This window comes from Carettochelys insculpta, chromosome 3, assembly GCF_033958435.1.
Source record: "Carettochelys insculpta isolate YL-2023 chromosome 3, ASM3395843v1, whole genome shotgun sequence".
NCBI classification, from domain to species: Eukaryota; Metazoa; Chordata; order Testudines; family Carettochelyidae; genus Carettochelys; species Carettochelys insculpta.
Window position 1 is genome coordinate 25,884,648 of NC_134139.1, and position 26,573 is coordinate 25,911,220.

The 26,573-nt window shown below is 39.6% G+C and overlaps 1 protein-coding gene across 1 annotated transcript in view; it reads left to right on the plus strand.

The window, feature by feature from the left end:
• Positions 1 to 26,573, plus strand: part of PNPT1 (polyribonucleotide nucleotidyltransferase 1) — a 46,065-nt gene that overhangs the window by 5,046 nt on the left and 14,446 nt on the right. Inside the window, exons 4-21 of the mRNA XM_074989484.1 lie at positions 117 to 222; positions 1,942 to 1,991; positions 3,162 to 3,225; positions 3,305 to 3,352; positions 5,704 to 5,817; positions 6,993 to 7,179; positions 9,428 to 9,479; positions 10,047 to 10,104; positions 14,618 to 14,714; positions 14,811 to 14,913; positions 16,067 to 16,137; positions 20,627 to 20,663; positions 22,535 to 22,601; positions 22,690 to 22,779; positions 23,241 to 23,294; positions 23,400 to 23,509; positions 24,840 to 24,911; positions 25,016 to 25,079. Of these exons, the coding sequence (XP_074845585.1) occupies positions 117 to 222; positions 1,942 to 1,991; positions 3,162 to 3,225; positions 3,305 to 3,352; positions 5,704 to 5,817; positions 6,993 to 7,179; positions 9,428 to 9,479; positions 10,047 to 10,104; positions 14,618 to 14,714; positions 14,811 to 14,913; positions 16,067 to 16,137; positions 20,627 to 20,663; positions 22,535 to 22,601; positions 22,690 to 22,779; positions 23,241 to 23,294; positions 23,400 to 23,509; positions 24,840 to 24,911; positions 25,016 to 25,079 (1,444 nt within the window). The remainder of the gene's footprint in view (positions 1 to 116; positions 223 to 1,941; positions 1,992 to 3,161; positions 3,226 to 3,304; positions 3,353 to 5,703; positions 5,818 to 6,992; positions 7,180 to 9,427; positions 9,480 to 10,046; positions 10,105 to 14,617; positions 14,715 to 14,810; positions 14,914 to 16,066; positions 16,138 to 20,626; positions 20,664 to 22,534; positions 22,602 to 22,689; positions 22,780 to 23,240; positions 23,295 to 23,399; positions 23,510 to 24,839; positions 24,912 to 25,015; positions 25,080 to 26,573) is intronic.

Here is a 26,573-nt window from a genome sequence, read left to right on the forward strand (position 1 = left end):
ATGTTAATTTCAGACGTATTGCCATCTCTTACTTTTTTGTTGATACGTTTTAAGAAAGAGTGGTAATTTGTAGTTTTGGTTACAAATTCTTGTTTTGTTTTGTTCTGTTCTGTAAGGTTGACTATCGCCAGAAAGCTGCTGCAGCCGGAAGGATTCCTACAAATTACCTTAGACGAGAACTTGGTTCCACTGATAAAGAAATTCTTACAAGCAGAGTAATAGGTACAATGAAGACTGAAAAGACAGTGTCCAGCATTTTCTTTTTGTTGTTTGTGGTATAGATGTTGAAAGACTGGAAAGAATGGGCTCTCTGTAACTACTGCTTTCAGTGAATATTGCCTCTGCAGCAGCTTTGGGAGAACTGCATGTCTTAAAGTGCTGCAAATTTCAGAGCCATTTAAAAAAATGCCCTTGGGGGCATTTCTTATGTGAAAGCCCAAAGTACCTTGTGAAATTTCTCTTTTGCTACTGAGACTTGGATTTCTCATGCCTCAGCCTAGGGACATTGTCTCCTAGAGATAAAGATCTGTCAGGAAAGATTGCAAAAGAGACAACAAAATTGTTTTCTGAGAAATAGGGGGAAAAAAAGGAAACGGTTTGGTTAGCCAAAGTGTATCCTTCTTGCACCTTCCTAATTGTCTGAAAAGTCATATCCAAGATACCCAAAACTTGTCTCTTGAATGCGATGATGGAACTTTGAGGCTCAGTGTTTAGCTAAAACTAGCACGACTTAATAGCCAATCTAAAGAGGGGATAGGGTTCTAAACAGTAAGCCCTAGTCAGTGTTCAAGGTAGATTAATAAATCAACTTGAAAATAATTATTTTTAAAAAATTAATGCAACACATGTCCAACTCACCAAACAGTTGTTTGTTTTCATTAAATGCCATCATATTACAAGCTCTCTGAAGCTAGAACTTTGCCTAGTTTGTCTGTGAAGCATCCAACACGTTTATACTGCAACTAATAAATACTCATATCTTCAAAATTTATTTCGCATTAGGAGATTAGGGTATGCCTAAATCCCTAAGGTTCAAGTCCTGCAGTAAGCCCGTGCTAATGGGGAACCCCCACAATTCTTACTTGAAGTTTCTTGGGGGGGAGGTACACCTACTTACCTTCCTGTCTGTCAGACTATCTGGCAAAAAGGGCGTGAAGAGGTGCTAGGCTGCTGTGTTCATATATTAAGGTGCCACTCCAGGGGATTCACAGCCAATCCCACTGGTGCTGCTAAAGGAAAAACTTTGTGATGACAGTGCACGTGACAGGCGCACACCTAATTGGAATGGACTTGAGCAATGCATCTCAAAGAACAGTGGTAACAAGCTGGGCAACTTTTTTCTAATTTGTAATGTAATTTAAACTACTGAAACTTGTTTATTTTATAGAAGGGGAAGCTTAACTGTGTTCAAAGATTATTACTGACTGTAGGTTGTAGCACATGAATTGCATACTAGATCAGGCCTCTGATACATTTTCTGCTATCCTGTCATTATTAGTGGCAGTTGATACTGCTCATAACATGCTCAAAGAGAAAGCTGCTTCCTAATGTTCATCACTTAGTGGTTGGCATGTATTTTGAAGCATGAAGGATTATATCCCTGATATTTTATGTTGTCTAATGTGACAGTGAATAGTCTCATTGTCTCATAAGCCTTTTCGAATGCTGTTCAGGTCTTAGACTCAATATCTTGTGGCAGCTTTCCACAAGTTAATTATGCTTTGTGCTTCTAGAAGTTTAAAATGTGTTGGTTGTTAGTTTCTTTGGGTAATTGTTTTGTTTTATATTGTGAAACGAAAATAGAGAGTGCTCACATTTTATCTTTTTTTGCTTATTACTGCATATGTCTGTCTTTCTCCTCCTTCATCTGGTTTCTGCTGTGAGCAATCATAATGTTAATATCTCTGTGTGAAAGTTTTTAAATGTTTTTTTTTTTTACAGATCGATCAATTAGGCCACTCTTCCCAGCAGGCTATTATTATGATACACAGGTGGGTTCATTAGTTTTAATAATAGTCAGAGATCAGTGGGAATGAGAAGAAAGCTTCCAAAATGGATTGAAGTTTTGCAAAACAGTATTAGCTGTTAGTTTTTAGTACAGCTTTCTTTACTCTTTCAGTAAATAGTACACGTTGAACCTGTCTTATCTGGTACCATCGGGACCTAACCAGTGCAGATGAGAGAATTTGCCAGACCAGAGGAAGTCAGTATTGTCTAGCACATTACCAACACTTCCACAGATTACTGGTCTCTTAGAAGAAGTTTAAGGGTAAATTACAGCTAAATAACAGCTTGGAACACTGAGAGCCAGGACTGGAGACTGTAAACAAACTTTATGGGACCATGGGAAATTTGGCCACATCCATGATGAGTGGTCGTCTGATTAGCTAAATTCATGCGGGATTACAGATGTTGCTGGATAAGAGCTCCAGATAAGAGGTTCAACCTGTATATCATAATAAGGCCAATTACTCATTGCTGTGACAAAATTATTTTTTAGAATTGGTATAAATTCATACTCACTATTACAAAGAAATAAGAGTGGGATTTATTCCTGGGAGAAAGTAATTTAAATAGCTGGGAGTTGTCATTCCTGCTTGGTAACATTTTAGTTGAAACTATGATCAGTGTTTGTTGCATGTCAAGTAGAATAGGCTATTCAATGACCTTAACAGTGTTCCAAAAGATTTTCATTGCAATTATATGCTCCATTTTCTGTTGTAGAATATGGGGACAAAAAGGTCATACTCTGCATATTTGTGCAACAGAATAAAAATAATATTTAGAATCCAAGAACCTACCAGTTTATTCCTGTGAACATACTAAGGTTGTTTCACTGTGGAGTTTTCTCTGTCACATTTCTTATCATTTAGATTTTTCTCATCATTAATATTTTTGAAATATACAAAGTACAGATAAAAATAACTTGGTCGTATTTTAAGGGCCTAATGGTTTTTAAGGGCCTACGGTGTGCTCCTAATTTGGTGGTTCTTGGGGTTGAATATATTTTTTATCCAACAGTTTGTTGATTTATGTGTTTGCACATTTTTTCTCTGAATTCATATAAATTTTAGGTTGTTATATTTGATCCTTTTAGGTATTGTGATTAAGCAAAACAAATACAGCTCTAAATTCTTCCATTATCTTTTATATTATACCAGATCCTTTGTAATCTTTTAGCAGTAGATGGTGTTAATGATCCTGATGTTCTGGCAATTAATGGAGGTAAAAATTTTAAATATTTTGTAAACTTTTTTTAATGTTTGTACTTACGTAATCACTTACAATATGTATCTTACTTTAGCATCTGCGGCACTTGCATTATCAGATATCCCATGGAATGGTCCTATTGGTAAGTAAATATTTTAGAATAAGAAATAACTAGTTCAAGAAAATAGTGCAACATTAAAGCCAAAATTTAAAAAAAAATTACAAGGACCCTGCCAATTTATCATCTGGAGAGACAGAGTGAGTGAGGTAATATATTTCATTGGACCAGCTTCTGTAGGTGGAGAGACAAGCTTTTGAGCTTTCAGACCTGAAGAAGAGGTCTGTGCATGCTGAAAGGCTTATCTTTCAAAGCAACAGAAGTTGGTCCAATAAAAGCTGATTCCTCACCCACCGTGTCTTAAGTCTAGTATAATAACACAGCATATAACTTGAAACCTAGTCATTTTAAAATAGAGGTGGTTTCAGGTAATACATCTGTCTCAGATTCCACAGCCAATTTATATTGTTTAAACTATGTTTTTTGGGTTTTTTTCTTCTCTTGTGCTGTGTAAAGCTCCACAGCAGAGAAAACTGATTATATAGAGCAAATAGTGAAACTACACAAAAAATTGCAAATATACGACATAAACCTGAGAAATAGACTAGATTTCTCCTCGTCTTCTGTGAAGTTCTAACAGTAGTAGACACAGAACTACAGACAGATGTGTGATCAGTAAAATGGCTTCCATGAACATTCAGTAATAGTTACAGAATTTTAAACGAAATTGTAATAGTATTGCAACAACTGTCTAAAAATAAGGCCTGTTGCTCAGTGACTTTTTTTTTAAAAATAGGCTTTATCTGCAGACAAAGTGATTAATATTAACAATCAGGAAAATACATTCTAGTCTTCATATTCTGAGAAAATATCCCCATGACTATGAAATATATGGAAGAATATTTTTAAAAAGTCTTCATTTAATTTTATCATACACTTCTACGAAAGCTTCTTCTGTATCATTACTTCAGATTCTCTCTCCTAAGCATTTCTTTAGTTTATTGGATGGAGATATTAAAGTAATTCTCCCCACGCAAAACCTTGAAGAGCGCAGACATGCAGCAACTCTTTTTTTTTTTTGCTATTCTAAAAAATCATTAGTTTTGCAGCAACTTTTCCATCAGCAGGCAAGTCTTACTGTTTTCAAACTGATCGATAGCTTTTTCCCTTCACCAGTTTATGCTTGTAAAATGTCCAGACAATAAAATTTCATTTAACTGGAGTAAAGATTGAGAGACAATGTCAGTGATTTAAGGAGTTAAAAAAAAAAAAAAAAAAGACACCTGTGAAATTCTGCATTGACATGATTGCACGTCCTGAGTTTCTAATGAGCCCTAAACGTTTCTTAATTTGTTTCTTGTCCTTAAACTGTTATTTCTGAGGGTATGTTTTCACTACAGGGAAGATTGACCCTGCTGCAGTCAATCTTCTAGAATCATAGGACTGAAAGAGACCTCAGGAGGTCATCGAGTCCAGCCACCTGCCCAAAGCAGGATCAAACCTAACTAAATCATCCCAGCCAGGACTTTGTCAAGCTGGGATTTAAAAACCTCCAGGAATGGAGATTCCACCACCTCTCTGGGTAAAGCATTCCAGCGCTTTACCACTCCCCTAGTGAAATAATTTTTCCTAATATCCAGCCTTGCTCCACGCACACCCCCCGCCCTGCAACTTGAGACCATTGCTCCTTGTTCTGGTATCCATCACTACTGAGGGCAGCCTCTCTACATCCTCTTTAGAACCCCTCTTTCAGGAAGTTGAAGGCTGCCATCATATCGCCTCTCACTCTTCTCTTCTCCAAACTAAATGATCCCAAATCCCTCAGCCACTTCTTGGAGGTCACGTGCTTCTGGATCATGATCATGTCATGCTCTTCTGGATTTAGATTTAGGGCACCTAATAGGGATGCTCTAAATTGAACTTACAGGTCACCTTACTTGGTGCTGGTGCTCCTGCCCCACATTAGGAGTAAGGGAAGTTTTCCCATTCACCTCCCGCTGTGTGGTCAGTGACAAAAATCAATTTTAGATAACTCGATTCCTGCTGCACAATTCTTGTAATTGGATTTGCGTATCTAAAATTGTTTTTACCTCTTAGTTTAGACCTGGCACGAGTTTAACTCTATATTAACAAACGTTGTTGTCTGAGAACTTTTTTTGTTTTCCAGATTTTGGAAATACTTATCCCTGAAAGGTCCAGGTAGAAGGGAGCAGGTTGGGGGGCTTTTGCTTTCTAGACAACCCCTTCCCTTCCAGCTTTTATTCAAACAGTCCTAACTGGGATGCTTTTGCCACTCTGAATGTTTCACAGAGAGGTAATTTAAATTTCTCAAACAGAGATTTCACTTTGTAATATACTTTTTTCAGAGGTAAAAATGGTCCTTTGAATGAACTCCTATGTAGATGCAAAAATTAATTTCTAGAGTTTCCTCTTAGGTGCAGTAAGGGTAGGAATGGTTGATGGAGAAGTTGTAATTAATCCAACTCGAAAAGAAATGTCTTCTAGTACTTTGAATTTAGTGATCACTGGAGCACCTCGTAATCAAATTGGTAAGTTGTTAAAATTACTCAGCTTTGATATTTAGTTAAAAAATAAGCACTTTCTCATAGGAGCCACACTTAATCATGATTCTCTTAAGACATTAATATCTTTTAGATAAAACAGGATCCCTATTGAATTCAAATCACCTACAAAATTGATGCCATTTAAAGATGTTTATTAAAACTTTTGAATATACTATCAATAAATATTTTTGATGTCATACAGTGAAACTTGAGTTAATTGTCGTATATTCTATGAGCCTGTAAAACATTAGTCCCCCACAGGATCCAGATTTGTGATGCAAGGTTGTTCTCATAGAATTTAAAATCATTGGATGTCTTGGATTATAAATCTCTTTAAGAGATTTTTTTCTTAAATTGGTTAAATTAATAGTCCTTTCAAAAAGTTAGAAATGTTCTGACTTGAAACGCCCACTGTATACTTCATCAAACTGTCAGTTTGCTAGTTCCCACTTTAATTCCCTAATGTCTGTTAGTGACTTATTCCATTTTATAAGCAGAGATAATGGTGAAACTGTGTTTCACATTATCACTGTTTCATTTAGTATGTTATGAGCGGCCTATCAAATTCATGGTCCATTTCATTGCCAGGGTTTTTAAATTAGTCAGTTTCACAGCCTTCAATCTGAAATTTCATGGTGGTGTAACTCCCACAAGATTTGTAGCATACTTGTTTATAAGTTGAAAGTCCCTATTCCACTATAACTTAGGATAATCTTAGTAGTTGCGAAATTGTTTAACATATCGTATTCAGTCTGTGGCACATATATATCTGAGTTTTTTTCTAAATGCTCATTCTGTTAATATTGAAGGCATTAGCTTGACTTCCTTTCAGTTGCTTCTTGTGGAATTTCTCCTTACTAACTTTTATATTTTCAACATTATTCTGAAATCCTGCCAATTGTTTGTTCTTCCATAAGTCCTCTTCTTAAGTTTGCATTTTGAAATTGTTTCTGTGATGCTGTGACCTTTGAAATAATAATAATAATAATAAAAAAAAATCAGCCTGGCAGAGATTGAACAGACTGACTAGCTACTGTCTTTAGTTTTACCAAAAATACGTGCTCTTAATGTTTCCTTTGTGATAAGATATACTTTAACAACTTCATATCAGTTGAAAAACTTGATGGTAACCAACTTAATATTTGACTTTGAATCAACAGTCATGTTGGAAGCAGCAGCTGAGAATATATTGCAGCAGGACTTCTGCCACGCCATCAAAGTTGGGGTGAAGCATACCCAGCAAATAATTCAGGGTATACAACAACTAGTAAAAGAACATGGTGCTGCCAAGAGAACTGTTCAGAAGTTATTTAATGCTCCAGCAGAGATTGTTGAATGTGCAAAGCAGTAAGTACAGAAGGAAATGGTTCTAATTTGAAAAATATTAATGTGACCAACTTCTGTTGCTAACTGACCCTCACTTCTGGGCTGCATTAATACCAAACATAGGTTGTTTTAAATATTTTAGACTCCAATTTATCCTCTGCTTTTTCTTTCTTCTGGTTGTCAGAAACCCTGAACTTCAGGTCTCCTCCTCTACCTAGTGAGAAGGGCAGTGCTATGATAGCTGCCTATGGATGGGAAAGGAGTCAAGAGAAGCCATCCCAAGGCACCCCCCACCAAAAAAAAAATGTGGGAAGGTTCTCATTTCCCTTAGATAGAGAAGACCTCTTGAGAGAAACGTATTGGTCCCACCTCCACCTATTTTAGAAAAGAGATTTGAGGGAATATAGGGCAATATTGAATGAGGGAAAGTCTAATGGGTAGCGGAGCAAATTCTAAGTGAAGATGAGACATCAATACTGGGGAAATGGTGTATGAGACCTCACTTTCTCCCTATGGCGTTTAGAGGTCTGCTACTCAACACATCACTATAGCCCTCCTAGCAGATTTTTCATCTATCCCAGCTGGAGGGAAGGTCAACAAGTGGTAGCAAGTACCTCATTACGAAAGAGGGTTGGAATGGGAAATGTACACAGTTCAGTATCTCTTCTGCATTGTATCATAGAACTATTGAGAATAGGAATACCAGTGGGCACTCTGGTGGCTTGTAAGCACAAGCAGAAGGAACTGGATACACAGCAAAGTTATTTTGAAATAATTAGCCTAGTATCTACACAACACAACCGCTATTTTGAAATAATTTTCTTTTCTGAAGAATTAGCTCTAAATTCTTCTCTTGGCATAGTCTCAATTGTTCTACATCATGCTGATGTACACACTTTTCCCCAAGTTACGGATGGAGGACAAGGCTTCCATCCGTAAAAGAGAAAAATGAAGGAGGGCATCTGTCTGGGGACCCTATTTATCAAAAACCTTAAGTCTTTATAAAGATCAAATATGACCATTTGCTGGTGTCTCATATTTTTTATTAAGGTAACATCTCTGTACAATTGCATTGTAAGTTGTAAAAAGACAGGCTTATGGGTCTGTCAGAGGATGCACAACTTCTAATAACATCAATGGGTGCTGTATGGGTGTGCTTGCTGGGAGAGGTGAATTTCTTTGGTATTGGTTTCATATCTAGAACAATGCTGTTTTTAATGTAAGCCTAATTAATTCAAATATTGATGTTCTTTCCATCCACCCTCAGTGCATGCTGCAAGGGGAGTGCTAATAAGCACTGTAATTCAGAACTAATGGAATGGAACCAACAAACTCTGAATGTTTCAAAAATTAAAAGGACAAGAAAAATCAAAAAATATTGTATACATGAGAAAGCAGAATTCAAAAAACTACATTGATAGTGATAGCTCAGTTACAGGAAGTAAAATGCATAAATTGGGTGATCAGGGACGAGAGACACTAAAAAGCATTGTTAAACTATCAGATATATAATTCTTTTGCTTAAATCTAAATGTCTCAGGTCTTGCTGGCTTTCAGTCTGATGCTTATTAATTTTTTGTACTTTTCCTTTATAGCAGAAATTCTAAATCGTTTTAAGAATGTCACTAGTAAGGTCTCCCCATTTTATGCTTGCAGGGTCTGGCTAAATATACATTGCACCATGAAAGTTCCCTTATACTAATACGGTGTTAAGATTCTTTAGTCGTCCATCCTGTGTGGATTTTGTGAAGTGATAATATTCTGTAATGGTCAGGTTAAATAAATCTTAGATATTTTTTGACCAATAGCGAAACTTAGTTTCCAGTACCTGGTTAAATAAGAACTTCACCAGTTTCATGTTTGTGCCAACCTTTATAGGTGAATTCCCTTGAAAATATTTCTTAGAATACATAGTGGAGATGAACATGACTACTTTTTAGTTTTATTTCAACAAAATGTCAACCCATTTTCTTAAGAACAGGCTTAAGAAAGTTTGAACATGCAACAGTATTTTTCTGGCCATGTTAAACTATGAAATATAAGGTTTTGTATCAGAAAAAGTTAACCTTTTTTCTGTAAAACACTTCTTATGAGTATAGCTATAATACTGATATTAACAAGACATGTATTTATTTCTTAGCTTATCTAGAAGCCTTTAGTCACTATTTTCTTTTGAATGCTAAATGAATTTATACTGGTGACTTGTTCAAACTTCATACAGGTGAACAAATACTCTCAGGTTATTCATTATCTTTTTCTCTTCCAAAAGACTTGCCTCTGAAAAGGTCTCTGCTGTGTTTTCAGATTTTAGCCATGACAAAGTAAGTGTTGCATCAAAATTTATTTTTAATGTCACAATTGAATTAATTCTCTGAATTAGTCCACGTTTAGATTTAGTTGTATTGCTACCCCCAAGGCATTTCGTTAAAGAGCTACTATCACTAGACTATATTTCATCCTGTCCGGCATAATGTGTCGAGTCCTGTAAGAGAGACAGGGTTGGATGATCTTTAATATCTTTCAATGAGTCAACTTCTGTGAGCGAGACAAACTTTCAAGCCACAGGGGGTCTTTTTCAGGCTTTAAAGCTTGTCTCTCTCTCTCGCTCCCTCTCTCATGCGCAGTAGTTGGTCTGTTAACAGAGATTATGTTGCCCACCTTGTCTTTGTAGTATCCTGGCGCTGATGTGGGTACAGTTATGGTGCAGGTGTATAAAATAAGTTATCTGGGTCTCTTCTCTTGGAGATTCTTGTTTTAGTATGTAATGATTCCTTATACTTAGAGTTCTCTGATTGTCTCATTGCTAAACAACATTGCAGAACTTCAAAAAATTGTTGCTTTATTGATAGTCTGCACTAGCTGTGATAATAGATATAAATATTATCTAGATTTCTAGAGATGAAGCAGTTAACAAGATAAGACTTGAAACAGAAGAACAGTTGAAAGGTATTGTACTACTTTGTGTAATTTTATGCAATTTTAATAAAATTGGGCACTGATCTTGAGGCCAATATTCACTACCATTATATAAATACAGTATTTAACATTATTTTGCAAAGAGAGGTTGCTGTTTGTGGTCACCTGCAAAGGAAGCAATTTTTTCAGGTCAGTCTTGTGCCTTTTTCTGTGGGGTGTAAAGTGAGCCTGAGTGTTTTTTCCTCATATATAGATAGATAGATAGATAGATTTCTTTTTTCTGCTTAACTTAGAAATACCAGATATTTCTGCGTGGGTGACCCTTGGTTTTGCTGGAATACTTGTTTGAGGTCTTGGATGTTTATTGTTAGTCTCACAACTTCATTAGAAGGGCATAAGATTGCTGAGTATTGAACAAAGTCTTCCTATATCCAAAATGTTAATAGCCATATGTTCAATAAGTAAAAGAAAACAAAAAAAAAACCCAACAAACTGTTTTTAATTGTCTGACAAAAATCCTTTTCTCTTCTAATTGCTCAACTTTCACTTGCTTGGCTTGTCTGTCACCATTCACAAGTTCCCGAGTTATAAATTTCAGGACTCCTTTCTCTAATGTGGCAGAATAAAACAAACTGTTCAAGTCTCGCTTATATAAGCCAGTTTTTTGCTAATCACCTTTAAGTTGTGGTTTCATAACACTGTGGTTTTCAAACTTTTTTTAAACCGTGGACCCTAAGATTTTCAACTAGAGGTGCTGACCACTTTGTATATCTAAGGCTGCTTCTACACATGCCACCTCCTGTTGGAGGTGGCATGGTAATGAAGCAATTTGAAGCAGGCTAATGAGGCGCTAACGTGCATATTCAGTGCCTCATTAGGAAAACAGCGGCCACATGAATTTTGAAGTGCAGACTTCGAATTGCAGATTCACAGTGTAGATGGGGGCAGCTTCGAAATAAGAGCCCCACTTCAACCTTCCCTTACGCCCACAAAACTAGATCAGAGTAACAGCATGTCGAAGTGGGGTGCTTATTTTGAAGCTGCCCCCATCTAGACGGACAATCTGCCATTCGAAGTCTGCACTTTGAAATTTGTGTGGTTATTATGCTAATTAGGTGCTTAATATGCAAATTAGTGCCTCATTAGCCTGCTTCAAATTGCCTTATGTGTAGAAGCAACCTTAGACAAATAGTCTTTGAACTCCTTGTTGAAAACCTTTGGGAGAGCACAAAGATGAGAATAGTGTTTTGTGACTGAAGTTCTAATTAAAATAACTTGATTCAAAATACTGAAGTATAAGAACTAATGCTGGAATAACATGTTGAATTACATGAAATGGTCATGTGTAGTATATAAAACTTCATAGAAGCCACAACTTAATATGTATGTTTTGACTTGGGTGTGGCCAGTTGATCTGAAGTTGCATGTTCTTAGCATCTGAGACGGGTGAAAAGGGGATTGCTAGTCCCTTATTCGGTAGGTCTATTACACCTCCAGCCTCCCACATGTATGCATGGTCCCATTTGACAAGAATCAGAAGAGTAGCCATGTCAGTGTGTACCTGCAAAAACAAGGAGTCATCTGTGGCAACTTAAAGACTAAGTTTTATTTGGACACTAGATTTTGTGGGCAAAAACCCACTGTCACTCCTGTTTGAATTTATTCAGGTGATTCCTTCCAAGGGAAGTGCAATAAGTTCTCTTTGTTCTTAGGTCTGGCAAACTTCAGAGTTCTGATCACACTTACATGAATATTTGAGCAAGGAAAGACTGTTATCAATGGTTTCCTCCCTTTGCCTGGCACTAAAATACTAAATAGAAGTTATTCCTCAGCTCCCAGTAGTGAAGAGGAAAGTTACCGCCTCTGAATACCCCTTTTTCACTTGTGGTGGAGATATAAAAGAAAAAAAAGGTCTCCTCCTCCCTGCCCTACCTTCACATTGTAAAGGAGCATAAGAAAAAAAACTAGTGTGTCTGAAGGGAGTTGAGGGTGCACCTCAGGTTCTTGCCCCCCCATTTGCACATGGGGAAGGGGCAGATGGGTTGCAGAGAAGGTGTGAACCTCTGTGTATATAGTCAGCCAATTTTGAAATCCTCCAAATCCCAGGATTCATGGGGTATGGATAGGGTGACCATCTGTCCTGTTGTGGCTGTGACAGTGCCATATTTAAGGCCACTGTCCTGAGGGTTTTTTAAAAAAAAGCCAATTGTACCCTATTTTCAGCTACAGCTCTACCCCTGCTGAGCAGCAGCAGTCAGTGCAGCTGTAGCAATCTCCTGTCTGTGGCAGGCTGGGCAGGCAGCGGCCAGCAGGTGGTGCTGTCAGGCAGAGTTCAGAGGCAGACACACAAAGCCAGTTGGAGGAGAGAGGCTGCCCATGTGTGATCAAGGGTTAGGGTGTGTGGGGTGTGTTTGTTGCCCCTCTCTGTGTGCACCCTAACGCAGCATTTCTCAGTGGGGGTGGAGTCTGCCAGCCCTTTCAAGCAGAGCCCTGATACTCCTCTGCCCCACCCCATTAAAGATGGAAGCTGCAGAGCTGAATGCCCATGATGGTGACCCCCACAGGGCAGAGGACAGGAAGTTAGGGTGCACCCATCCCCACAAGTTGAAGACCTGATCCCCAGTGCATTATTCCTCCCCATCCCCAGCATTCTTCCCCTTCCCCTTAATCCCTAACATGCTCCTCCCACTATGCTGAAGCCCTGATCCTTGCTGTTTTCCCCCCTCTCCTACACACGAAGCTGGGAGCTGCAGGACTGAATGCCCAAGCCCTGGCGACCTGTGAGTGCCTCCCAAAAAAACTTAAGTAAAAGTGCAGGACGGTCCCAGAGACTCTTCTGTTCCTGCCTCTGACCAGCTTCCAGTCCTGTTTTCTCACATAGCCAGTAAGAACTGCAGGGGTTGGGGACTGGGATCTATAGCTGGCAGAGCCCTCAAAGAGCAGGGGAGCCTTCCTGGCATACATACACTGGTTACCCCTTCCCTGCCCCCAAGCTATCCCCTTCCCAAACACAATCTCTAGCTATACCTGCTTCCCCCACAGCCCTTAGCTACCCCTTCCCTGCATCATGTACTACCTCTTACCCCCCACAGCTCCTAGTTTCCCCATTTCCACACCCTGAGCTACCCCCTGGCCGCATATAGCCCCAAGCTACTTTCTGCATGTCCTCTGAGCTATCTTCTGCATGCACTCTGAGCTTGCTGCCTGTATGCATCCAGCCCCTAGTAGCTCCTGCTCGCACACAGACCGTGGCCACTCTTCTTTTCAAACTCTGAGTTGTTTTCAAACTTTTTGAGCTGAGCCTCCACCCACCACAGCCAAACGAGGCTGTGTGGCTGCTGGCGTGAATGGGGTGGAGATGGTGCTGCCTCCTGTTCCTGCCATATGGAGCTGGCTTGAGCCTTCTGGGTTGTGTCCCAGAACAGAAGTCATATTCCACCTATACCTGAGACTCCCCTCAGTCCAGCTTCAAGGGCCCACCTCTCCTTCTGAGTCATGGAGCTTTTAAAGCATATTAGGAGCAGGGCCTCTCCCAGCTGGGCCACTCTTTGCTTTTGAGGGCCCTCATCATAATACAAACAAAGAAAAAGGTAAAGATGACACGTGAAAACAAAATAAGGTTCCAAAAAAGAATGAGACAGAATTGGAATACATTATTTAACAAATGCTTTTTTAACGTATCAAATGCCAATAAATTAGAAGTGTCTAAATCTGAGACCCCCTTTGAGTTTGAGGTCTAAGTCGAATGGTGCTCCCACCCCACTGATTGGCCAGGTGTCCTGTATTCATCATAGGGAAATATGGTCACTTTAGGTATGGATGTTTAAGTTGTATCTTGCACGTCTGACTGTCTTAGGAGTTGCACAGCTCAGGATTGGCACCATCATAGACACTAGCTTTTTACTTTTTTTAAATGTTTGTGTTTGAGCAGCAATAGAAAGCAAGTCATCTTATTCCTCTGGGTGGTACCAGTTTAAGGGTATGTCCACGCTACACAGCTTTTAGCAACAGGGCTTTGTCCACACAGCTTTCACTATGACTTGGCCTATGTGAATACTGTTTGTTGGCCTCTTCTGCCAATAAAATATTTCTACATCCTGCCTTCCCAAACGGTTTTCATTTTGTTAGGGTCTAGAAGTGCTAGAGAGCGTTCCTGATGACAAAGCAATATTCACACTTGCACTTATCGTAACAAAACTTTTGTAATTTGGGGAGGGAGGGGGCTTTGCACCTGTGAACAACAAAATATTTGTTGATCAATTGCAAGTGTAGTCAAAACCTATAAGAGAAGTGGAACACCCACTTCTGTAGCTGTGAGTATTACTGTTTTATGTGTTCAATTAAAAAATAATTCATCTGGAGACACTTCTGTGACTTACCCAGTTTAGAGAGTGTTCCTAATTGTGAATAACACGTATGACAATACAGTGAGGTTCTGATGTACCCTAAAACTGATCACAGTGCTAGTTTAGTTAAAAACTGTTCTGGAACTTGTTTCCAAATTTAGAAGCTTGGAGTTCTAATTTGTGTTTGATATCTCTAGAGAAATTTCCAGAGGCTGAATCTTATGAAATTATGGAATCCTTTAATGTTGTTTCAAAGGACATTTTTAGAAACTTTATTCTGAATGAATACAAAAGGTAAATACACAGAATCCTTTTTGGATAAACTCTTTGCAAGTATTTTACCATAATTCTGGTTTTCTTGTCTTAATAGTTCGTATTTTATTGCTACAGATGTGATGGTAGAGACTTAACTTCTCTCAGAAATATTAGTTGTGAAGTGGACATGTTTAAAACTCTTCATGGATCAGCATTGTTTCAGAGAGGTCAAACACAGGTAATACTTTCAAATATCAGATGTCAGAGTTGTTAAAGCTGGCAGTTGCTATTGACCATGAAGTTTATTTCTTAAATAATTATTGACGATACCTTGAATACCTTCCAGTCTAAGAAAGTATAAATACATTGTGTGTTATTCAGGTTCAGATTAGTATTTCCTGTCTCTCATTAGAAGAAACAATGTATTCTGTATGAGGGGTAACTTCAAAATAATTTTGCAAAACACATTTGCCTGGAAGTACTCTGTCAAGCAGAATCACATGTCCACTGTCAGCCCTTTAAAAATTCCTGAACAAGGCCCATGCAACTAAAACTTTGCTTTGCAAACGTGCTCTTCTGTAATTCTATTTAATAAGTTGTACTTCCATTTCTTTTTGAAGTTACTTTTAATCCAGCATGGTTCACAATAAAACTGGTTACTACTTGCACAAATTCATCAGTGCCTATTTTAACCTTGTGTGTGCATTACTTATTAAAAGAAAGTATGCAAGTTTTTTCAATTAAAACTATTATAAGCCAAAAAACCAGCTCTGGGTTCTTTAGTTCAGTGTTCAGGTTCACTTCAGATAAATTTGGCAATTCTATTTCAACTGCTACCGCATACCAGATTGCCAAGCAGTTTTTCTGTAAATCTTCTAAAAAGTTATATAGTCAGCTATAATTTGTATCAAAATTCAGAACAGGGGGAGGAGAAAGGGAGTCCTTCCTGAAACAAGCTACATGATCTATCTGAGTTTCTGCTCTGAGACATTTTACACGACCTCTGTTTCACGACCATCCTTCTTCTGAGGAAGGTTTGATTCTCATTTGTCTAGCTCATTAACTGGTTAATAATGGAATCATTAACTAACATAATTCCCATCTCCTTAGGTGAAAATAATACTTCTGTACTATTCCGTGCTCTCTCCAGGCCAGGGGAAGAGAGCCAGAAATCAGTCTGTTTCCTTATGGACTGGTGGACAGTTACAGGGTCAAGTTCTGATTCTATCAACATATTTATTGAAAGGAGACCTATTTGAGAATTGATATGTGACAAAAATCATAATGGAAAGTTTCTGAATCAACTCTTCTTAAATCTTTGTGCCTGATATAAATAATCTTAAATGATCATAAACCATGTAAGGCTTTCATTTTCCCTTTTTTTGTTCTAGGTTCTCTGTACAGTTACATTTGATTCATTAGAATCAAGTGTAAAACCTGATCTTATCACAACAGCTGTGAGGTATGTGCCCTCTTTCCTGCTATTGCTTTGTTGCATTTCTAGTAAAGGGGCATGGGCAATTTAAACAGTTAATATATGCTGCTTGAATTCAAAATATATTGATCAAGATTTTTAAAAATATATGCCTAAAATTAGGTTTCCAATTGGCCTGATTTTCACAAAATCCAAATGCCCTTTGGAATTGTGTGTAATCATTGGTTATGATTATACTGGTTCAGTAGTTACAAACCGAGAATAATACAATAAAATACTTACTATTTTAAATAATGAGCCCATGTAAAAGATGTTCTCTGCAGATTTTAGTCATGATGTGTAAAAACTCTATTTAAATTTGCCATATTATAGCACAGGGTCAGCAACCTTCCCAAGGCAGATTGCTGAAATTTGACCTTTTGACCTCATATATGGTAGAAGTGCTGGTGATACTTTTTAAAGTAACTAATAGTCCTACTTACAACAGCTACGTTAATAAATGAAGATGCAGAGCTTTACCGTTTAGATGGTGGTTGGTAGCATTAGCTGGTCTTTTGTTAATCCACAGGTAGCATGGCTTTGAGCAAGCACCTGGCTGCATGGAGTGGGGGGCTGAGCTCCAGCCTAATGTGCTGATGAAAATTGGCTCATGTGCCACTCTTGACACGCGTGCTGGGGTGGGTGTGGACCCCCTGTTATAGCATTTCCTTAAAAGTCAGTCTTACAATTTTTTCCATGTGTTAAATAACATAACAATGAAAATAGTGTACCCATTTTACTCTTTCAGTGTATGTTCTCTGTAGATTTGAGTAGTGATGTGCTGTCCTGTAGATTCAGTACATGCAGTACATGGAGCAATGTATTTGTCCCCTGTTAACAGTTACCTCTCCAGTGACTTTAGGTGGTCTTGGCCAAGCCTAATGTATGTTTGACTCTCCAGAGTAAGTAAAATATGTCAGATAAATGATACTTTTTCCAACATGAAATACTCTGTTCCGAAGAGCCTGATCTGTCAGAACAAAATTGTTTTAGCTGGTTGAGAACTTGGCCATATTTCAATTTTAATTACCTCACTGATAAGGTTGCTAGTTTTGGTTGGAGGTTTCATCGCACGACTTCTTTAAGGTCAGATTAATCATTAATTACTGGAGATTCCAGGACAGTCTAGGACACTCCTGGAGGACTGGGAACCTGATCTATCGAAATGTACGGAGAGTTAGGATAATGCTTACTACAGGAGAGTGGTTTCTAAAGTGTAGTAATATGCATTAGTACATTAATTGGTCCAGTGTTGACCAGGGTGGGCAAGATCTGGCCCTCCTCATGAACAGAGCAGCCAGCTGCTGCTTTAAGCAGCTTCCTTCTCGCTGCTCTGGATGCTGGAAGGGAGGGGGAGGTTTCATGCGCTGCTTCTGCCCCCTTGCAAAATATCTCAGCTTCCATTGGCCAATGTATTGTTTCCAGCCAAGGGAAGCTGAGAGATTTTTGCTGGGGAGAAGATGTAGCACATGAAGACTCCCTTACCCTCTGGCCTCTGGAGCAGAAAGCTACATAAACCAGGCAGCAGTTTTGAGTGGTCTGGGGCTGCAGTAGGCAGAGGGCTGCTGGGTGGGAGCCACCCAGGTAAGTCTCCCAGTCAGAGCCTGTCTCTGGCTCCCCACACATTCCCTCCCTCCAACCTTCTGCTACCCCATCCCCACATAACCCTAACCCTCTGCCCCTTCTCATGTACTCGTACCCACTCCCAGACCCTGTGCCCTATTCCTCTGCCCTCAGTCATAACCCAACCCACTGAACCCCAGTCTCCTGCCCTAGGTCACAACGCAAACCCCTGTACTCTCTCATGCATCCTAGACCCCTGCGCCAGGTCACAACCACCTCCTTCAGCCAAACTCCCTTCCAGACTGCTCCCCACCTTACAATCCTTTACCTTAAGCTCCCTTCTGCATTCAGCCTCCATCCCAGGCTACACACATCCTTCATGAATATCGTAGAAGAGTGCAGCCCTTGACCACTTCTAATTCTTGGAGTGGTCCCCCTCCCATCCCCATTAAAAATTATTGCCCTATCCCCTGATGTAGACCTTTCTAATCTACACTGTGTGTTCCCTTGTACACATTAATGTAAGGACTGCCTGGGCCACTTGAGCCGTGTCTACACGTGCACGCTACTTTGAAGTAGCGGCACTAACTTCGAAATAGCGCCCGTCATGGCTACACGCGTCGGGCGCTATTTCGAAGTTAACTTCGATGTTAGGCGGCGAGACGTCAAAGTCGCTATCTTCATCAGGAGATGGGGATAGCGCCCTACTTTGACGTTTAACGTCGAAGTAGGGACCGTGTAGTCATTGCGCGTCCCGCAACTTTGAAATAGTGGGGTCCACCATGGCGGCCATCAGCTGAGGGGCTGAGAGACGCTCTCTCTCCAGCCCCTGCAGAGCTCTATGGTCACCGTGGGCAGCAGCCCTTAGCCCAGGGCTTCTGGCTGCTGCTGCGGCAGCTGGGGATCCATGCTGCAGGCACACGGTCTGCAACCAGTTGTCGGCTCTGTGGATCTTGTGGTGTTTAGTGCAACTGTGTCTGGGAGGGGCCCTTTAAGGGAGCGGCTTGCTGTTGAGTCCGCCCTGTGACCCTGTCTGCAGCTGTGCCTGGCACCCTTATTTCGATGTGTGCTACTTTGGCGTGTAGACGTTCCCTTGCAGCGCCTTTTTCGATGTGGTGCTGCGCAACGTCGAAGTTGAACATCGACGTTGCCAGCCCTGGAGGACGTGTAGACATTATTCATCGAAATAGCCTATTTTGATGTTGCTACATCGAAATAAGCTACTTCGATGTAGGCTTCACGTGTAGACGTAGCCTTAATGTGCAAACAAAGTAGCGCGCCTTAGGAATATTAACTCTTTAATGTGCACTAACCTACCATGTAGACAATCCCCTGTCCCCACCTCAGAGCTTCCATTGGCTGGAAATCACAGCCAATGGGAACTGCAGGGACAGAGCTTCCCAATGCTCATGGTGACATGGCTCCAAACAAGGGAGAAGGGACCGCAGCACATGCAGTCACCACCTCACCACTGTGGAAGAGCTGGCCCAGAACACAGGAGGTTTAGGGGCTACAGCTCAGGGCTCTGCAGCAACTGTGGGGAGGCACACTCCTCAGGCCCCAGAGGGACATTGCTATGCTCAGAGGAGAGGCACACTCCTCAGGCCCCAGTGGGATAGTGTCACAGCTGGGGGAGAGGTGCGTTCCTTGGGCCCCAGCGGAGCACTGTCACTGCCAGGGGTAAGGCTCTTCTTTGGCCATGGCACCTCCTTGCGCAGCAGCTCTGAGCCCCTGTACATGTCTTATTAGGCATCTGTGTGGCCCACAGCTTAGAGGGAACCTTGCCCCCAGATAAAACACATTCTTCTCAGAAGGTGCAGCAGTTATACCTTTTGCCAACTGGGGCCTGTTATAGCACCAAAAGAAAGGGCAGACAATTGTGGAGACAGAGGGCTGTCTTCCACGCAGCACTTTGCCCATGGGGACCATCTGTGGAGGCAGAGGTTCAGGACAAACATGGGGTCCATGAGAGTCAGAAGGGCTAGTGGGGGGCAGACTAGGATGGTGAGCAGGAGCTGAATGGAGTGACAGTGCAAGGACACTTGGGCATCAGGGGAGGAGGAAGGGTAGCTGTGGGTAAGAGGGGAGTGGTGGAGACAGTGGCAGATGTACCTGACAGAACGTGAGAGGCTAGGAGTCAGCCAGGGTCTGCATGAGGAGGGTTCCCAACTTTCCACTAATCCTTCCCCCACACCTACAGCCTTGTTCTGTGCTTCTCCCTTCCACATTAGAAACCCTCCAGGACTTACTTCTCTCAGGCTCCTTCCCAGCAAGTACTTCCATCTCCCTCAACTCCTGTGTTATCATAACCAAAGCTTGTGCACTGGTTCTGAGGGTGTGGGAAATACAGTTCTGTAACATAGTTTAAATGAATCAGTACTCAGTTCTATATTATTATACCTAGTAAAAAATCTGTTTGTCAAAAAACATTCTTTGATTTTTTTTTTTAATTTTGTTTTATGTATTGTTACTGATGGGTATTTGAAATAAATTACCATGATAATTGAAATTGTTTATTATACTTATTTTGACAAATGCAGTATTAAAATTTTGCATATTTTATGCAGAATTTTAAAATTTGTGCTGCACAATTTCCCCAGGAGTAAACAGCTACACAAGAAAAGCATTATATAATTGTATCCAACCAGAGGGGTTTATACTGTTTTAACTATACCCGTGCGGTTAAAGTGACAGAGTCTGAAATTCATGTACAGGGAAATAAATATGTGCAAAAGCAATAGAAGATGATCTTGCAGTTCACCTGCTTCATGGAAACATTTCTCCTGCTTCACTTTCTTGTTTGCAGACAACTATATGTAGTGATGATGGAGTTCTTTTAACTTTTTCATCCTACTCTAAATGAAGCTGATGTTCAGTTGCTCTTGTATGATGCTGTCTTATTTTTAATTTCTAGTGGAATAAAAGATAAAAACTTCATGCTGCATTATGAGGTAAGGTAGCTTTGCTGTCTTTCACGTGTTGTATTGCGTAATTCACAAGGATGAGCATGCCTAAGAGCTTATTTATAAAATTTGAAATAAGCTCTTATATCATAAGCATTTTTCTTGTTCTTTGGGATTTGCACAAAATACTTAATGATGCAGATACAATTTCCAAATACACTGTATTACAAGCTCTATTAATAAGTTTAATCGTATGTCAGAAAAGTGAAGATGCCACATACAGAGCTCTTGACAATTTTCCTTGTGGTTACTCTGCCTCCCTTGGTCGTAGGTAATTGCAAATGCATTATAGTAGAACAGAGTTACAAACACCTTGGCAGTGGAAGTTTCTTGCAACTCTGAACAAAATGTTCTGGTCGGTCTTTCAAAAGTTTACAACTGTCGACGTAATACAACCTTGAAACTTTATTATGCAGAAGTAGTAGTTTATGATTAATACAGTTAACTTTTTGTTTGTTGTTTTGTTTTGTTTTTGCTGCTGCTTGATTATGTACTTCTGGTTCCAAATGAGGTGTATGGTTGACTCATCATTTCATAATTCTGGGGTTCTTCTGTATTCTCTTTGACTTCACAAATGTTGTTTTGTATTAATTAAATGCAGTGCCTTTTGGTGCTTGTACTCAGCCAGCTCTCTGCTTGCCCCCCCCCCCCCCGCCCCCCCGGTCAGTCCCATAGCTGGGTCTGCCAAGGTGCCAGTACTCAGTACTGGCAAGTACCGGCACAAAAAACCACTAGTTAAATGAAAATTCACGGCCCTCTGGGGGATGATCAACTATCAGGGAGTAATGTTGCTGGAGAAGGAATGCTTTGGCTGGATTCTCACTGCCTCATTCTGGCACAGATTGTTACAAATAGAGTGCAGAAAAGGAAGAAAAAAGTAGAGGATGCTTTAAAAAAAAAACAAGTCTAGAAATGAGAAGAAATAAGACTGGTGTCAGGAGGACAGGAGAAAGCAAACAGAAGAAAGTGGGGAGCTAATAGTAAAAGCATCGAACACTGGTGATCCACAGTTGCATTACCAATTCACATATACAGTAAAAATCCTTTAATCCAGCCTCTAATGATTAGGAAATCCTGATGGTCCGGCATTTGGCAAAAATAGTCCCATTTATGGAGGTAATACGGCACAATTTGATGGTCCAGCATGCAGTAGTCCCTCGAGGTATGTGAGGGTTGCATTCCACGCAACCCTCACATACCTTGAAATTTGCATATGTTGGGGGCTTGGGTGGTGGGTTGGGGCCAAGGAAGGGGGGCAGGGAAGTTAAGCCTGGGGTGGGTAAGGGCTGTGGGGGGGGCGGCGAGGGGTGGAGTTGAGCTGGGTCATGCAGGGGGTTGGAGCCGGGGGTGGTGAAGAAGCTGAAGGAGAGCAGGTGTGGTGAAGAAGCTGGGGACATGCGTGGGTGAAGAAGTGGAATGAGCACAGGGGTGGCGACGTCCAATAGTCTGGAAAATTGGTATCACTTGCTTGGTAGAGTGAAACTGACAGCAAACTAGATCACCTGTGAAGTAAATCAGATTACCCTTGCTAAGTAACGCCATGGAATAGAAATTGGACAAGTGGTCCATCTAGTTCATTATGTCTCCAGAAGTGTCTAGTATCAAACACTTCAGAGGAAGGTGCAAAAATCCTTCAAACAGAAAATGTATAAAATCTTTTTAATTGTTAAATAAATAAATAGTTGATGGCTTTTAAAGTTTTTTTTTTTTAAGTGAGTAATAAACATATTTTATTCTTGATGCCATTGTGTTTTGGGGGGGGGGTGCGTTGTTGCTTATTTTCACACAAATGAGCAATTCTAGAAGGAAACTGTACCTTATTCTGCTTTACTTTCTATATGAAAATTACATTTTTCTAGTTTCCTCCTTATGCAACTAATGAGATTGGCAAAGTTACTGGTGTGAACAGAAGAGAACTTGGACATGGTGAGTGAGACCTAAAGAAGTTAAATATTATTATTGTGGTATTTCATTTAATCACATTTTTATTAGTATTTTGTACCTTTAAATATAGGTGCACTTGCAGAGAAAGCTTTGAAACCCGTTATTCCACAAGATTTCCCTTTCACAATAAGAGTTACTTCAGAAGTCTTGGAGTCAAATGGTATTAAAATTTCATATTAATTTTTTTACCTAAATAGCAAGGACCAAATGTGCTGCTTTAAGTGCCTTGGATTTGCTTAATCTGTACTAGCAGTTGTTCTAGTGAATTAATTTGGTTTGCTTTTTAATGATGCTAGTTGAAATTCTGAAAATAACAAGTATGTGCATGTTTTTGAACCTCAGTTATGGTTGTTAAATTGCTTTAACTTCAAAGTAGTAGATCTCAAATAAGAGGAGAAGATGTAAACTGAAGGTTAATAAGTGTTATATTGCCCACACTTTTTTCTGATGAAATTCACTGTCCTGAATCCTTTGTGGTAGCAAGTGTAATGCATTGAATATCTGGGGATCCCTATCACATGACTAGCAAGGGGTGTAATTTTAGAATTATTGAAGAACTTCATTGGCTAGTTTTGTTTGTTACCTTTGATTGATTCATCTCCATTCTCTGACTCCCTGTAGGATCTTCTTCAATGGCTTCTGTGTGTGGTGGAAGTTTGGCATTAATGGATGCAGGTAGAATTTGTAAAATACACGTGGAAGATAATTTCATTTCTTCATGAAATGGCACTAAATGTTGGGCATGACAGAATAATACAAATATTTTCATATTGCTGATAGGAGTCCTGATATCGTCTGCTGTGGCAGGTGTAGCAATAGGACTGATTAGCAGAAGTCATCCTGAGGAAAAGGAAGAACTTGCAGACTATTGTTTGTTGACAGACATCCTAGTGAGTGTTTCTAGTAGGTCCCCCTCCGTTTTCCTTGTTACCTTCTGTCTCAAAGCTTCCAAAGTCTGTTCCAATATTTGTCCAGAGTATTCTGGGAACTAGTAACTGCAGTAATTTGGTATTACTTATGTATTTTCTGGTTTGCTTCCTTCCATTCCCTCCCCCTGCTCTTTTTTAGAGGGAAGATCTCCATAAACACATCTATTAATTATATCTTCATTTTAGGTAGTACTGCCTGCCCCCATCCATTTAAGCTCATTTCACATCTCCAAGTCTAGTGAGTTCTGCCTCTTTCATTTGGGGGAAGAAGAGGCACAGCATTGGCTATGTCTGTGCTAGCACTTACATGGACAAAACTTTTGTTGCTCGGGGGTGTAAAAATGTAAATCAGTCACCCCTGAGTGGTGCAGGTTTTGCTGGCATAAATATTCACAGGCATAGTGCTTTGTTGTCAGAAAGTACTCTGCCATTGACATTACTATTACCACTTGTTGAGCTGGTCTTTTTGTGTTTTCTGGTGAGTGCTGTTCTGTCGGCATAATGCATTATTCCCATGTCTCACAAGGAGTACAGGGCTCAGAGAGATAGCTGTGTTAGTCTGTGTCTTTGAGAACAACAAGAAGTCCTGTGGCACGTTATAGACTAACAGATATTTTGGAGCATAAGCTTTTGTGGGCATGGGTCTTTGCCCATGAAAGCTTATGCTCCAAAATATCTGTTAGTCTATAAGGTGCCACAGGACTACTTCTTGTTCAAGGAGTGCAGGGGTTTACTGTGACCCCAAGAGCTCGATTTTGTGCATCCAGACTAGACACTCAAAACTGAACCTCAGAAGATAGACTCTGAGTGGCTTGATCTTTTGTGGTAGTATACATAAACCCTTAGTTACCTAACTTCAGTTCAACCCCATTTATTGACCGACAAGCAGTGTATTTTGAAACAGGCTCCCACCTTTTCTTCTACGCAAATAGATGATTATTCCGAGGCCAGCTATTCTCTGAGAATGCGTCATGTTCCTCCTGAAATGGCCATTCATGATCCATAATAAAACCATTGTTTTATTTTTTTTGGGGGGTGGGGGAAGGTCTGCAATAGCTCATAAAATGCAAGTGGGAAATATCCAGAGTTAATAAAGAATGGTGAAATAGTACTAAAGAAAAAGCACTGAAGTCTTAAGAGATGCAAATTTGAGTATAGCAAACAAGAAGACTGTGGCTCATAGGCATGAAAGGGTGAAACCTAGAAAATGTTTCGTGTAGACCTTTCCTGCAGTATCACATGTAGACTTAACTTGGCTTGTTTAAAGTACTTGTTTCATGTATCCCGATAGGGAATTGAGGATTACCATGGTGATATGGACTTCAAAATGGCTGGCACTAATAAAGGAATAACTGCCTTGCAGGTATCTTAGTTTATTAAATCCCCTTAAAATGAAGTATAGAAAATATCACTTGACAATAACTTTTCCTTACACACTGATGTCATTTAACTCTTTTTTCATATTAGGCTGATATAAAACTACCAGGGATACCCCTAAAAATTGTAATGGAAGCCATCCAACAAGCCACAGGTAAGTACATATTTGTATATTGTACCAATTTGAAGAGATTAATTCGTAACTTCTTAGTATTTTCATATATACAGAATTCACAGCCCATCTAAAAGATCAGTGTGCTATGCATTGCTAAGAGTTAACTTCTATGCATGCTGCTGTATTAAAAAACATGAATACTACATCTTTCATACAGTCTTCAGAATGTCTGATAGTTCCCAGCCCCCTTATAAATTCCAAAACCTGTCAAGAGCTTGGGAAAATGTTTGTTATTCACAGATGCTGCAGTTAATAAAACAGAATGTAAAAGTGAACTGCATGCAGACAATGGGATACTAATGTCTATTAGTCCATCACTATGTAAATCATGTATTGTGAAAGAAATCTAATAGTATATCAGACTATCAAACTAATAGTGAATTGAAAATATTAAATATTGGGCTGGGAGATATATGATTAAACAATTGCAAGCTACATTTGAGTTTAACTGGTCTAACAAAGGATTTAGGAATCAATATTTTTACTACTCAGTTGGCTATATGAAATTAACTTTCCTCTATTTATTTCAAAACTGAAAAATGACTTGTTGGATCAGGGAAAAAAAACAAAACTAAATTTATCTTGGGTTGCCCATATACCCTTGGAAAAATGAGATTTTTGGCACTCATTCAATTTCAGACCCTACCATGTAGAACCAAAAAGAATTTGAAAGGAATTTAGAAAAAAAACCTGTGGAATAATAAGTTCCCAGGGGTAAACAAGAAAACTTTGTGGACCTGCTCTTAAAGATGGAATATTGATATTCCAGTTTTAGCTTATTTGCAACTAAAGTATTATATCAGATCCCAGAGCTTTATATCTAATATCATAATCCCAAGTTCCAAGAAACAAGGATAAAAATGCTAAATGTTGTGGGAAAGGCAAACACATAGGGTCTTATCAGAACACAATGCAACCAGGTCTTCCTGATTGATTTAAAAGGCAACCATTGGGTAAAGGGAAAAAGAATCTGGGGGAAAAAAATAAAACCTACTTTGGAGTAATGGAAGATACCTGAAGAAAAGACAAAACTTTGTCTATTTGCATAAATGTTAAGGAAGTTTTTTTACAAAATACTTTACTCCAGTTACGCTAAGAAAAACTGGAGTAATAAACGTTGCCCTCCCTGTCTGCCTCAGCAGCATGTAGGTAGTCCCCTTGTGGAAGAACCAGGCTCTCCCATCCCAGCGGTACTAACACCTGTCTCTCTCTAGCATCCCCATCACCAGTTTTAAAATTCACCATGCATAAATGGCAGAAAAATTATCCTATGACTTAGTGCACAATCCTTTGCATCAAGGGATTTATATTTGGTTGTAAAGCAATTTTTTGTTCTTGTGAGTCACCAATACAAATGCATAGCTCTAAGTTACTTCTGTAGGCAGCATGATTCTAACAATTCTTGTTGAACATTTGTTGAGAGTGCAGTGTCCGCCATGTTTTGGACAGAATTTTGAGATGCCATGAAGCTTC